Raw genomic sequence first — 15202 nt, 5'->3', positions numbered from 1 at the left:
CATTGGTCGCCGGTACTACTTTTTATTTAGTTCTTTCAGTCTATCATCCACATGCTGATATGGAACGAGAATGAGAGAGAATTTTGGATTCTGCTTCCAAATAACTAACTGCAACTTGATAAATATTCCACGTCCATTGGTGGTACACGTCTGACGTTGATTAATAATAAAAAACTATTGGCTACTGAGCCGCTGTACTGTTAAATCAAAACTTGTGGCCAACTTCAAATGATATTCTTGCACTCGGAAATGTTGACTTCTAAAACTGATACCATGCATTTAAATAAAGTTGACATACCAAATTCAACAACATGCTTCTAACGTTTAGCATTTTGTTTTTGTAGAAGTGTAACAGATACAAATCTTCTCAATTTGAATGGTAATAGCGAGCTATTTTACACAAACCATGTCCTGTGAAAAACTGGTTCGACTGTTGGGTGTCGCTTTTATCACTAGTTGAGGTAGACAGGAGCCCAGTATAGCTTTACTGTTACATTTCTTTTGGGTTACAGTCACTAGAATTTGGAAGGCAGTGGTAGAGACTAACATTTTTGTTCCACTAGTCCTTATAATGATAACATATAGCAAAACCCTTAAAAATGGCAAATTTCTACTAGTCCTTATGATACCTTAACTATTGGGCAGTTTGGCAAGGACTACATGACTAGTGCCAATTTCTCACGCTGGAAGGTGATTTGGAAAAAAAATCTAGAGACGTTTGCACAAAATTTGATTATGGGTAAGAAGACACAGCACAACCAACTCTAAACTCCCTTGATCTTCCCTTGGGAAAGAAACAACAAAACTCCTCGTAATTTGTGTGTAATTTCATATTCAATGCCTGTACATTTCCAGGCATTGATTACTCAATAACACCTGCAAATCTCAAAACACATAATGTTTAGCAACAATGGAAATACAAAAAGATTTTAGCAATTTACCATTGCACTCTCTTTCTCTAGTTAAAACACTTCATGCATAGAGTTGAACTCTGAGTTGAGTAAGTGTTTCTTTGTTATTTAACGCCAAACTCAGCAATATTCCAGCTATATGACGAGCTATAGTCGGGTCTGGACCAGACAATCCAGTGGTTGACATCATGAGCATCAATCCACGCAATTGGGATCAATGACATGCATCAACCAAGTCAGCGAGCCTGACCACCAGATCCCGTTAATCGCTTCTTACAACAGCATGGTCGCCTTTTATGGCAAGCACAAGTTGCTTAAGATCTTCTCTACACCTGATCTTCACGGGTCAGTGAGTTAGTGAGTGAATGTTGTTTAAAGCTGCAGTCAACAATATTTCCAGCTACATCACAGTGGAATGTAAAGTCTGGACCAGAGAAACGAGTGACTGAGTGACAGCTCAGATCTATGCCACTGATGTCCGGCAATCAAACAACTCGCAGTGCCTGATCACCCCATCCACCATTACTCCAATGGGGTGCTGGGGACCAATTTAACCCTGAATCCCAAAGGGAGACTTACTCATGATCAAACATACTTGCTATATCACTTAGATATCATTTCAAAAGTTATGTTCTCTGACAGTAGTTATATCTTTAAATAATCAAACCCCCAAAAGTAGCAAACAAAAGCTAGTAAAAACAACAAACGAGAGTGACCTCCCTTGACCTGGAAGTGCTAGGTGAGGTGAGTTTTGCCAACTTTGGCTCATGAACATGCATGGAAACTTAAGCCAAAAAAATCAAACAGTCCTGCAGTTGATAACCTGTTTTCATAACTAATCTTGTTGTTTCTCTAACTAATATATAATCATATTCCAAATATAAGCAGACAAATTTGCCAAAACAAGTCACAAGACTTGTGTCTGACATTTGGCAGGATATTGGACAAAAGAGAACATATAAGCATGAAATTCAAGCTACCGTATTTTCTTGAGTATAGTGCGCACCCATGTATAATGCGCACCCCCCTCTAGCGGGTTCAATATTTTGGAAAAAAAAGAAATTTGAATATTATGCGCAGAAAATTTTTACACCGTACCCTTTCAGCGAAGTCCGGCAAACGAACGGGTGCTGAGAAACTTCGTCAGTACAAATTCGAAATTTGAGATAAAAAATCACCAGACATGTTTATTTACCGTTTAAATAGTATTTATTGTTCTGCTAGGCATTGTTTTATATTTAGGGATTAAGATTACCTTGCGTATTTTCTCGTAAACTAAGCTGGAAACAGCAATCAGCTGTACACACGTTTTCTTGGAATCGACCGGTGATTCGGTCAAGACACACCCAATGATATAACTTTATAAGATTTTTAATGCAAGGATCGGCAACAATTGTATCTGAAACTATTTTTTTTATCAGGAATAATATATTCCATTATTTTCTTAATTATATGCAACCTTTACTAAACATATTTAAAATAATAATAACCCTAAGCGAAGCAGCTGATCGCTATTCCCGGGTATTATCTTTTACATGGAACATGTCTGACCAGTCACCGTCAAGGCTCACGCGCACGTGATCACGTGATCGCAAGAATTTCATGTTGACATAGAATCGTCAAACAAAAACAAATATGACTTTTAACGAGTCAAAGTATGTCATTTATGATATATGTATCCATTCTCTGTCAACTAAAGTTTGTTTCAAGGCGTCAATAGCGGTATTCTGACCGTGGTTGCTGTTAATAACGGTGAGTTGTGCGATCTTCCGATCGCTTCACACACGATTTCGGCGAAATTAATAAAAACAATATTATAAGGAATTTTGAATAAAATCAATGAAATAAGTTACAAACATAAGTCCAGATATACAAAGAACACTTTTTATAGCCAGACAGTGTAATTACATAATTATTTTGCGTACTTCAGTATGGATTTGTTGACATGGTATTCCCGGTGTTTCGTGCACACGGTAATGTCTTTCCATGGGGGAAAAAAACATCCAAACTCATAATTCGTGTATAATGCGCACCCCCTTCTAAACAGCTGTGTTTTTTCGAAAAAAAAGTGCGCACTATACTCAAGAAAATACGGTAACTTTAATTGGGGGGAATTTAAAAGACTATTTACACTCTTCTTTGGCCCAGAATCTTCCAGAATTTTGTTTTGCTTAATGTAAATTCACCTTTTTCCTCTTTGCTGCCACAGTTTTGCGATCACTCCTCTGCACAGAGCTACTGCCGAAGAAATCCGATGCATTGATGGGTGTCTTCTTCTCTGGTGTTTTCATGCTTGGTTGCTTAGGTTTGGGTGGTGTTACTTTCACAAACCCATCTAATGATGACCTCTTCTTGGGTTTCTCAATTTCTTCATCTGCAAATATTTGTATGTTTTATCGTTCTGATGCAAACATGACTACGTCTGGATGAATGATTTGTGGAAATTAATTTAAAAAACTGAAAATATGCAGGGCTCCATTTAAGGAACTTGATGCACCAGGTACATGTTGACATGAAAAGCTAGTGGCACCAGATACAAGCAGCTTGTATCATGGTCCTATAAACTGATCCAAGATGAGACATATATGCATGAACTAGTCTAAATAAGTACAATCCCAGATCTCTGACGACTGTGTCATGTGTCATGAATTACACACAACACAGCAATTAATGATGTAGAATGGTAAATAAAGCATAGAGGCACTGAGTGTGTTCAAAGATTGTTGTTGCATTTTCCCTGTACTGGTAATTTACTGATAAAATAGGCCATGGACCGGCAAAACTGAACCCTATTGATCCACTGGACCAACAGTAAATATGACATTATTATGTGAAGATAGAAATCTTGACCAAATCTCTATGTACATTTATGAATTAACGCGGTCTTAAAGCCAAACGATGTCTTGGTGTGTTTCTTATTGCAAGAGGCTAGGAAATTCCTAGTTGATATTTAGCCAAGCTTAACCATTGGTTAATATGAATCACATGACAGTCTTCATAGTCCGGCAGACGCTCTACTACTAGACCACGAACATAGTCCGCCAAAAACTGGACAGTGACATAGCACAAATACGCACATAAAGACACTGTTGACAATGTCTTCAATTTCACCAAAGCAAGAGAACTGTTCAGAAAAATATCCAGAAAACTGTAAAATTCCATACTGGAAGTAAAGGGTATCAGTGAGGTGGGAAACCTTGTTTTTGATATGATATCAATAGGCTAATTGGTAAAAGGTTAATGGGTTACCAACAAACAGGTAAATTATAGCTGCACGGAAACACTGGAATGAGCAATGATCCATGTCATCGGAAGGAGATGACACACTGGCAAGGTCTCGCGTAATCACCTGATCCATCCTCATTAGTATGATATAACTTGACTGATACCATGGATTCGTGGCAATCAAGTGAAACTAAAGTTAAAACTAATTTGCAAATAAATATACTTTTGCAAATTCTTAAACCAAATATTGGGATTCCTACCAGAATCATCAATGAAGACAACAGCTTCCTTCTTCTTCTTCTTGTTTTTCTTTGGCATTAGTTCCTCATCCGAATCTGAAAAAGTGAAATATTGTTTTGTTTATCAAATATGTTTTCAGGAGAAGTACCCATGTTACAGACTAATAGTGCTGTAGCCTCTCACAATATGCATTGTCCATAATCAGAGTTTCTGTATTGACCAATAATCGATTGTAACCATAAATCCACCACACACGTTTGTTTGTTGTTAAATGGCCACACTCAGCAATATTCCATCGGTCTGTAAATAATCGAGGCTGGACCAAACAAGATAGTGATTGACATCACAAACATTGATTTACGCAATTGGGATACAATGACATGCCTCAACAAAGTCAGTGAACCTGACCCCTGATCCCGTTAGTCGACTCTTACGATAAGTATGGGTTGCTGAAGGCCTATTCTAACCCGGATCTTCACGGGTCACCGCAAACACGTGGGCAATAAGGGAATAGAATATAACATTGAATACTAATTGACACAAACACCAGTCCTTTTTGTTGATAGTCCTGTATGGATGTATCATGGAATCTACAGCAGGTTATTATTGTTGTACTTGAAACTCTACCTTCATTCCAACTTCTGTCAACAATAATAATAAAACAATATCCTCAATCCAAGAAGATGTTTTTCATTACCAAACTTGAGCTAGCAAGTGCTACAGCCTATTAATTATTCATGAGACATTATATTGAATGTACATGTACGGCATGTTAGAATTCCTTTCTTGTAGCCAATCAGCAATGAGCAATAACGTTTTCCCTTTTCTTTCTGTTATCTATTTTTTAAAAGTACATTAATACAAACATAATGAATGAATGTTACTATTTATGTCTTTCTTGTGTGAGTTTATACTTCATTGATAACAGAAAGGGATAAAATGTGCAAAAAACCAGGCGGAATTGAATTTCTACACAGAGTTACGGGCATTGAAAAGCCACGTAGACAAGGTCACCCTGACTGAATACAGACACACCAACACATTCATCCAATCATGGAACACGAAGTTAAAACCTTCATAAGAGCAGCTTTGTAGAATCCCACAAGGAAAATAATTCGATGACACTTGCAGGTGTAGCGACGGAACTAATGACAGAGACACAATGGAGTGAGTATCCCACCACTGCAGAGAGGATACTTTTCCCTGGAGCTGATCTGGATCAGGTATTTTTCCATGTCTGCCCTCACGACATCCTCTACCATCTGGTTTGCTTTCTCCACCTTGAGAACCGTGACATCTGCAAACCAGTTGTCTAGGAATGTTCATCGTCCACATCGTTGACATCGACTGCTGTTTATTATCATCTTCCAAGCTTGGGCAAGGTGCTGGAGTGTCGTCACATCGACCATTTCTTTTTTCATATCACAGGTTGATCTGTCAGAAATGTGACAGTCTCTGCAATGATTTTCTGCTTTGACTTAGCGTGTTCAATTTCATCAAGAAGTGGGATATTCATATATCTGGGGTCAAGGGGTAGATGCTGTCATCAAGTACTGTCTCACGTTTGGTTCCTTTGGAGAGATCATTTCTCATGGCTGCATTGACCAGCTTAATTGCAATACTGTCGCTCTCATTCTCAGCAAGATGAACCTAAAATTTCTTAAGGACTGGAAGAATCTTTGAGACAGACGGACTGTGTTGTTCACAGATTTTGTTGAAGCTCTTTTCAAGGGTACAAGGACAATGACAAGATAGTTAGTTGACATGATGACATTCCTGGCCTCCCTTTTAATGGCCGAGCAGTAAAAGCTGCATGTATTGCAGCTGTCTGCTCAAGGAGACAGAACAGCATGCCATGGGTCGAGTTCCATCTCGTTCCATCTTGTATCAACTTGTGACCAAGGAGATCCAGCATTTTCTGCTTCGTTTTCAAGACATCCATTGCCACAGAGCTCCTCTTTAGAAAAGGAGGCAAAAGTTTGGATATTTAAGGATTCCAAGACCAGCTTTCACAGTAAGATTGAGTGTATGAGCAAAGAACGGGATACACAATTCCAATCCAACAAAGTATTGGCTTTTTGGAGGTTGGCAGCATTATCCAGGACGTTGACTGGAGTTCCTTCATTACTTCATATCTTCACACACTCAGAAAGTGCTCTAGTGAGAGTTTCTCTGGGATGTCATCCTGGTCACTGATTAATCATTTTATTGTTGCAATTTTACACCAAAAAAAGAAGAAATCCTAGCTGTTGCAGATTTTGTAGAGTTTGTAGGATGGGGCTTATCTTCATGATTTTTCAAATTGGGAGTGTTGTTTAATATTTCATACCTGCATTGCATATCAAACATATTGCCTCAGTCATTTTAAGAACAGCCGGCCCATCTACACCAGGGTTTTGATGGCTAAATATTTTTTTCCATATCTCTCTCTTTCCCCGACCAGGGAAATAAAAAATCTTATTCAGTTCAGTCATCTCACTAACAGTAGGCTGCAGCTGAGATGACATGCGCATTACTGCACTTCTACACTTTACCACTTCCTGTTGTGGCATGCGAGTATGTCTGTTGTTTACATTGCAATTTACAAACTGGGGAACTTCATCAGCTGTTTTTGTCTTGATTTTAAAAACATAACAATAACAAATGTACTGTTTCAAGTTTATTTTGATCTTTGACATGGTCATATTATGTATACTGGTTAGTCTGCCAAGCAAGGGCTTCACACATTGTACCGATGTGGGCAAACACTTTAACCACTAGGCTACCCCACCGCCCATCTTGACTTTGATGCTTAATATATAGAACAATGTATCCATATAGTGACCAACCAAGACAACTTTATCTTGTTAATGACAAACACAAAATACTGAGTTCCACATATATATTTGTAGGCCCCAGGTCTATGGCGGGACTCTAATCTGTGGCGTATTCTCAGATCCGTTGCAGATTTTCATTGTTATATGACTTCATGTTTGCAATGATGTGGTATCCATGAACAGACAATCAGTTCAATGTTATAAGGCGTCATGCTTGAGATGACGTCACGACTCCTTGCCTATGATGATGTCATGTAAGTCCAACTTCCATTACCGATAGACGCAGTGATCGGTTGAAAATGATGGAAATGGACACCACAGCAAATGAAAGTTTTCTTATGGCGGATTCATGACAGCAGAGGAAGAAACCATTATCGAAACACCCTAACGCAGAATCGTTTAAATGATTTTTCAAAGTTCATTGTGTAATGGTCTGAATCCAAAGTGAGGAAATGGGAAAATATTCAGGATTTTATTAACTCCAGCAAAGGATAGGATGGCGCAGGAGGTCTTAGAAAATTATTTCTTCAATGAAACAAGGAATGTTTTAACATATACGATATTTAGCGCTAAAGAAATTGTTTTTATTATGCCACAGATCTGAGAACACACCACGAATCAGAGTCCTACCATAGATCTGAGTCCTAGCTATTTTTACTTAATTGTGACCTACCTAAACTAATTAGCTGGCAAGGAATCTGTACACCAGAATATAGTGGGCTAAATGCATTGACCTAGTCTTCGTAGTCTCATAATTCAACCACAGATGACATTTTCACATGCCGTCAATGAACAAGATCAGCACATACATATATGTATACTGACATGAAAGTGTAGTCACCATGACAACAAGGAAAGATTCAGATCATGCTCACCTGATTCTATCCGTTGAGTTTTCTTGGATCTGGGTTTTCCCTTCTTGTGTACCACATCTTCGGAATCCAATTCCTCTTCAGTCGTGCTCTATGATGAGAATATGTACATGATGTAAAATGACATTAATCATGTATAACTCAAGGAGAATAACCATCAAACGTACTAATAAGAGCGTCATCTCCAGAAGCAGGTGTTTATCAAGGATGCCAAACTAAGCACCCTCGGCAGCCGAACCAAGAGTTTTTTTTATGTTTAAGTCCTTAGTTTCTAAAACGTGGCAAATTCAGAGGGTTTTTTTACATTGTAGTTTTACAATGCTCCTGAGACCATAAAGAGATCTATTTTATGGTCTCTGCACATAAAGCAATAATGTTAACCTAAGCATGCTAAGTGCACTTCCTATCATTTGTCCTCTTATTAGTAAAATACAAGTCATTTCCACAAAGCCATAAGATAAATTGGTAATTATTTACTTTACTGACATTGGCTGCAGATTTGGGGCTGACTACTGTCCTCTGAGCAAGTCTAGTTAAAGTCACTTTGGGAACATTTCCAAGGAATGGAAGTTTGATGACTGGTCCTTATCATAAACTTGTATTTAGAAAAAGCCAAGTGTCGACCCCTCTTAGAATTGGAAATAAACTGCATATCAACCTGCATATTTGCCACAGTGGAATTCTTTTTTTCAGTCTGTAATTCCTTTCATAGCCATAATCATACTAAATGATTAATATGTTCACTCACTGATATATAATGAAAAGTTTTCACTCAGTGCAGTGTATGTGAATATAGTGAATATATGAATGTGTCTATATTTGTGAGATCTTCACCAATTCGTTGTGTCATAGGTGAAATGCCCCCATCAATCCCCTATTTTCTTACCAGTCACCAGGCTCAGGTGAATTTGTACCTATAATAAAAGGTGCTGGACAAGAAGGAAGACCCCCAACTAACCACCCGTTGCCCTCGGTCCTATTCCACACAATGAATGCCTGTCAGGGATGAGTGAGTGAGTGACTTTGGTTTAACGCCGCTTTTAACAGTATTCCAGTCATATCACGGCGTGTCAGCTTAATGTGGGAGAAAAGTCCCAAGTGATGCAGGTCTTAGACGTTTACCACTTTGGTGAAACCCACAAGCACGGGTATGGTGCTGACAAACCTCGAATTGGGGCGAACCGGGATTCGAACCCGCAATCATAGGTTTCTGGCTCCCAAGGGACGCAGCTCTGCACAGTGAATTGCGGTGCCTTAGACGACTGGGCCACCCATGTCCCCCTGTCAGGGATGAACCCAGACATCTTCAGTGTTGTTCTTAATAAGGCATAAAAAATCCAAGCTAGCATCAAGCAGACTGGGTGTTGACCCAATCAATGACATTGGGCAACGCGTCAGACATCAGGAACCTGTTTTAACCTCACTAAGGGGAATCCCTTCGTGGCAGGTATTTCCTTTGGCCTACAATTTCACCTGTCATATTTTACCCTCTGCTTAAGCTATTTGTGTTTTTTCAAATTTACTTTTGTTATAGCATTTGTGATTTTAAGTATGCCCTAAAGTATTAAAATCTCCAAAGTTGCTATCATGAGTTTACTAGCCTTTTAACATTACTGCTTTATGGGGAAAAACTTGTCACAATGGCCGAGAATACTTGCTAAGTTGAGGACTGCCAGGAAAGACAAACTCTCACCCAGGCTGACTTTGCGACACCACTGATACTTCAAGGTTGTCACAATAGACCACTGACCTGTGAAGACCCGGGTTAGAATAGGTCTTCAGCAACCTATGCCTGTCAGGATCAGGTGGTCAGACTTGCTGACTTGGTTCATGCATATCATCGTACATTCCCCCTGTGAAGATTGATGCTCATGATGTCACTCACTAGATTGTCTGGTCCAGACTTGATTATTTACAGACCGCTGTCATACAGCTGGGATATTGCTGAGAGCGCCGTTAAACAACAAATAAACAAACTATGGACCACTGGTTTGTCTGCTCCAGGGAGGATCATTTGATGAGTGCTTACAGGTCACCTAAGATGCTGTAACATTGTTGATCATGTAACGAGTTTATAAAAGTGGAAAAAAGTTGTCAACGAGTGTTGATATATTTGATATCAAAAGACACTTGGGTGAGATTTTATTTATCATCCAAAATCATTCTTCCAACTTTTTCAGTTTGTAGACAGTAATAAGCAGTGTCTTAAGTGTAAAAAGTACTGCTAACAGCTTCAGTAGCACAGCCATTAGTGATTTCATTTGATTGTGACGTCATGGTAACCAATGTGGTCATAATGGTCTGCAAAGCATTGTGATGCAATTTCATTGCAGCGATATCTACAATGTAGATATTGCTTGATCTCACCCAAGTGATATCTCCTGTGGGAGCCAGTTTGGGATGATGAAATCCCATTCAATCATTTGACAACATTTCTATTTTTGTTACCTCTTTTTTCCTTTTCTTGTTTTTGCTGTCAATTTTATTGGAGTCTCCACTGTCTTTTCGGGAGCTTCTGTCAGCAGAAGTTTTTCTTGAGCCTTTTCTGTTGGATTCTGAAGCCTGTTTCCTCTTTTCACCATTACCAGTGTCTTTGCCTTTCTTCACCCCAACTGGGCCAAAGAAATTCCTTATATCCTGAATTGAAGAAAGTATCGAAGGTATTAATACAAATAGCATGTTTTACTCCAATAAGGAAATTGTATATGATTCCAGGAGATTCTAACATGGTGCTAGGGGCATTCTTGGAAATCATATTTTTTCAAGTTCAGACTAATGCTGGTTTTATAGTGCTAAGCCCACCAAAAAACAATGCCATAGGTTAACATGAATACGCCTCTCAGACACAGCACACCAACTCTGAGCCAGTCAGTCCTTGTTTAATTCCCTTACTTCCAAGCGCCAGGCAAGGTAACAAGTACCACCTTTCCACATCCTTTGGTACTTTTGCTCAAAGGAGCAGACGCTCTATCTATAAGACCACGGAGGCGGTCTAAATTACCATATGTCAAGGACAGTATGAAAATGACATTCAGAAATTGAATGGAAGGTTACCAATGTCACAGAAATGGAAAGGGGCTAGTATGTCTCCAGGACCATAGAGAATCAATTTAAAAAAACAAATCCAACTCTAGACTGATTTGGCAAGTTGAGATTGCCTCAGCATGGTTCTTGGCTCCATTTAGATGTTAATTTTCACTTTGTAGATAGATATTCTTAAATAAGACAACTTTTTTTCTGGGACTAAATGTTAACCTGGGAGTAGGGGGCACACTTTCTAAACAACAACCACTTCTTATCTAGCTAATGTTAATGTGAAATTCACAGAGTTTGAAGATGTATAAACTATTCTTCTTGTTGGCACATTTAAATTTCACTTGAAATACAACACATTTTTATCCGTGGTTTGATGATGAGCAGGATTCTGTTTATTGTCCCTTCATAAATTAAAGTGTTAAAGCAACCTAATGATTCCGCCTACATGCACTTGGTGCATGCAAAAATACAACATTTTTATCTAACCCTTACTTGATAACACAACATAGATATACCTTTGAACACTCACTACCTCTAAACTTTATTCACCATACAACATCACTAATCCCTGTGTTATGTGTTATGTGTATTTCATGACACTGTCATCAGAAATGTGAGATCTTATTTATTTAGGATAGTTTATGCATCTATGTTAAAACTTCGATAGACGTATGAAACCAGGGTCCAACAACTGAACATGCACCTGGTGTGTAAGGTAAATAAATTAGTGAGTGAGTTGGGTTTAATGCCACTTTTAACAGTATTACAGTTATATCACAGCGTATCAGCTTAATGTGGGAGGAAACCCCGAAGTGATGCAGGTACTGACAAACCTAGAAACATAATCGGGGCAATCTGGGATTCGAAAACACAATCATAAGTTTCTGGCGTGCCCAAGGGACGCAACTCTGCACAGTGAATCGCAGTGACTTTGACAACTGGGTCACCCATGGCCCCGGTATATCAATTAAAGGGAAACAAAACTTGTTTTGAAAGAATTGAAATATAGATGGCTAAGATGGGCTTTTTCTTCACGGATTCAAAATTTGCTTATTGTGGACAATAATATCGACTGGTTTGACTCGTGTTCAGAGCTATTCTTGGCATCAATCTAACAGTTATTTAGTCCACAAATACCCCATAAATAAAACTTCAAAGAATTTTGATGCCATGATCGGATGAGTGAGTGAGTGAGTGAGTGAGTGAGTGAGTGAGTGAGTGAGTGAGTTTGGTTTTATGCCGCTTTTAGCAATATTCCAGCAATATCACGGCGGGGGACACCAGAAATGGGCTTCACATTGTACCAGGGTCTTCGGCGTGACGAACGAACGCTTTAACCACTAGGCTACCCGACTGCCCCCATGATCGGATGAATTACATCTGAAACTACTATTTTTATCAGAAATAATCTATTCCAATATTGAGTTAGTTTAGTTGCAATGTTTACTATATACATTTAAAATAATAATAACCATAAGCCTAGAGCTTTGGAACAACTGATATCGTTTGCCAGTTGTTTTTTCACATACAGGTAGGTGTCATGTCTCATTGGTCAGCAGAGATATCACACGTGACTACAATGTGCATGTGATGTTTGCAGTTCTTTAAAAAAATCCACTGAGTTGGATAATAACCAATCAATCAACATATTATCGGCTTATCCTTTGAACAAAGTATGTTGTCTGTTTTAGTAAACCTACATGTATAAATACTTACTTTTGACAAATCCACTGTGCAAGATAATTGCTGTATACCCTTGACACCCTCAGAGGCTGGGGTGAACGTTATTGAGTTATGTTGCATAGTCTTTGTCAGATTTGTTTTTTGTCTTTTAACGCCGCACTCAGCAATATTCCAGCTATATGACGGCTGTCTGTAAATAATTGAGTCTGGACCAGACAATCCAGTGATTGACATCATGAGCATCGATCCACGCATTTGGGATACAATGACATGCATCAACCAAGTCAGCGAGCCTGACCACTCGATCCTGTTAGTCGCCTCTTACGACAAGCATAGTCGTCATTTACGGCAAGCATGGGTTGCTGAAGACCTATTCTACCCCAGATCTTCACAGGTTGTTTGTCAGGTAATCTGAATGGTCCTACCACTAATCACACCTGTAATAAAGTCATTAGACTAACATTTAGTCTCTGAAATCTTATATTACACAATATCCTTCTTGACTCTAAAAAAAAATAAAATCCCTATGCTGATTTCAGAGTGTGGAATAGAGCTAGCTTAAGCTGGCTAGACTTGCTTTTGTATGCATTTCTAGATTTATTTTTTTTCACAAAATAAATATATTCCACGGTCATGGTGCAGGACTATAAAGTCATTAACTGGGCATCAAGTGAATGACGACAAATACACAGGTGCAGGGTTTAAACATGAAACAAGGATGACAAGAACTCTGAAGGGAGTACGAAATGTTGTATTTCACGAACACCTGGTGTCGTCACTATTTGATAGTGATTCATAAACACATGCTCACAATATAGTCAGAATTGTAATCGACTGTTTTGGGTAGATATTGCTTATGAATATCGAAAGGGTTATGTCGCTTTGATTTACATGCAATTTGCCCGAAAAATAAGGGTCTTGCTCTTTTGAGTATATGAACTTAACTTCATTGTTGTAAAAATATTATGTACACGAATTTGCTGTACACAAAACTACATAATTGTGCATATACACACACAAACGTTTTGCATCATCCAATCAAATGTGAGGAGGTTTCAACGGGATTCCCGCTCGCTTTCAATGAGGTGGTCCGAAGTACAGTTTGTTGAGTCACTGACACTAACTGGCATCTGTTAATTACACGGGCTAAATAAAATGGTGCTGGCTAGACGAATGACAGTTGTTGTGTTGTTTACCTTTAAGTTCCTTAAATCAACACCCCTGCATGATAAAGCCCAAGTCAACATATCTGAGACTGCCTGGTGAAAGACACTTTTAGGTGCTTCATCCCAGTGTGAAAACTTGACTACCAGGGATAGAAAAAGGCACTAGAAACATTTAAGGGCAACAATATTCCAACTCTCAGTCATCTTGCCAGTGCCACTGTAATAAGCAATTGTAATCGCCAGATGCCAATTTGCATTTAACACGTCAAACCAGTCGAGTTTATAGTCCAAAAGAAGCAAATATTAAATCCACAAAGAAAATAGCCATCCATAGTTCAATACTTTCAAAGTTTGAATGTTGTTGCTCTTTTAATAAGAATTGAATAATTATGACTTTAAAAGCAGTTTGAACAATAATGTAGTCAATAATTTTATGTTATTTACTTTCAGATAGAGGTTTATCACGGTTACCATGGTTAAACAAAACGTCAATATTCATATGCATTCACCTACAACACACGATTCAACATATCTCCGAAACTTCTTCGTCTTACAAAAGATTAAAGAATGTAAAATCGTCAGAAAAATTATCGGATTAACTCTTAAAGCGGCTAAGAATTAGAACCAAACTAACGAAATAGTTCTGTTTCATCGTTTGATGCTTTTCTCAAAAGTTGATCGATGTTTGAACCAAAGTAGCGTATTTAGATCTTGAGTAAACACTTCGCTTTGAAGCGAAAGTATGAACGAAAACTAAAGGACTGTTCTCGCTAGCATCATCATACCGACTGACAATCTAACCAATGCACAAAAGCCGTCTTTTCCGATGAGACATGGCATGATCAGTCAACCGCGAAAGCACTCAACAACTAAGTTGTTAGTTTTGTAATCTAATTAGTTATTGTACCATTGTTTGACGTGAACGGCGACTGCAAATGTCACGACATCAGTTTTGTTTTCATGTACACAGCCATTCGCGCCAAATTGAACTCTACGCATGTTCCGGACCCGGAAGTCATAGTAAGAGGCCCTAAAAGGGTTGTGTTGTTGTAAAGCTGACCAAGGTTTAATGTTAGTTGTTTTAACTCCTAACTCGACAACATTCCATCCATACAGCTGCGGCCTGTGAGTAATCGAGGTCTGGACCAGACTAACCGAGAGCCGCGATGGAACCCGACAGTCAAGACATGACCCTAAATCCCAGCCCAGTAAGTGCTTATCGCGACAAAAACCTCTTCTCTGAAATAAGTGCT

General features: G+C 38.7%; 1 protein-coding gene across 1 annotated transcript in view; it reads right to left on the bottom strand.

Annotated features, from left to right (window-relative positions):
• The window catches only part of LOC124135773 (replication factor C subunit 1-like), a 49595-nt gene extending 34651 nt beyond the window's left edge, over positions 1–14944 (bottom strand). Inside the window, exons 1-5 of the mRNA XM_046501322.2 lie at positions 14857–14944; positions 10513–10701; positions 8068–8155; positions 4397–4471; positions 3098–3285 (exon numbers count right to left, since the gene is read on the bottom strand). Of these exons, the coding sequence (XP_046357278.2) occupies positions 3098–3285; positions 4397–4471; positions 8068–8155; positions 10513–10701; positions 14857–14859 (543 nt within the window). The 5' untranslated portion in view covers positions 14860–14944. The remainder of the gene's footprint in view (positions 1–3097; positions 3286–4396; positions 4472–8067; positions 8156–10512; positions 10702–14856) is intronic.
• Positions 14945–15202: the final 258 nt, after the last annotated feature.

Source organism: Haliotis rufescens, unplaced genomic scaffold (assembly GCF_023055435.1).
Source record: "Haliotis rufescens isolate VD_foot unplaced genomic scaffold, xgHalRufe1.0.p SCAF_1, whole genome shotgun sequence".
Taxonomy (NCBI): domain Eukaryota; kingdom Metazoa; phylum Mollusca; class Gastropoda; order Lepetellida; family Haliotidae; genus Haliotis; species Haliotis rufescens.
This window is presented reverse-complemented; position numbering and strand designations above follow the sequence as displayed.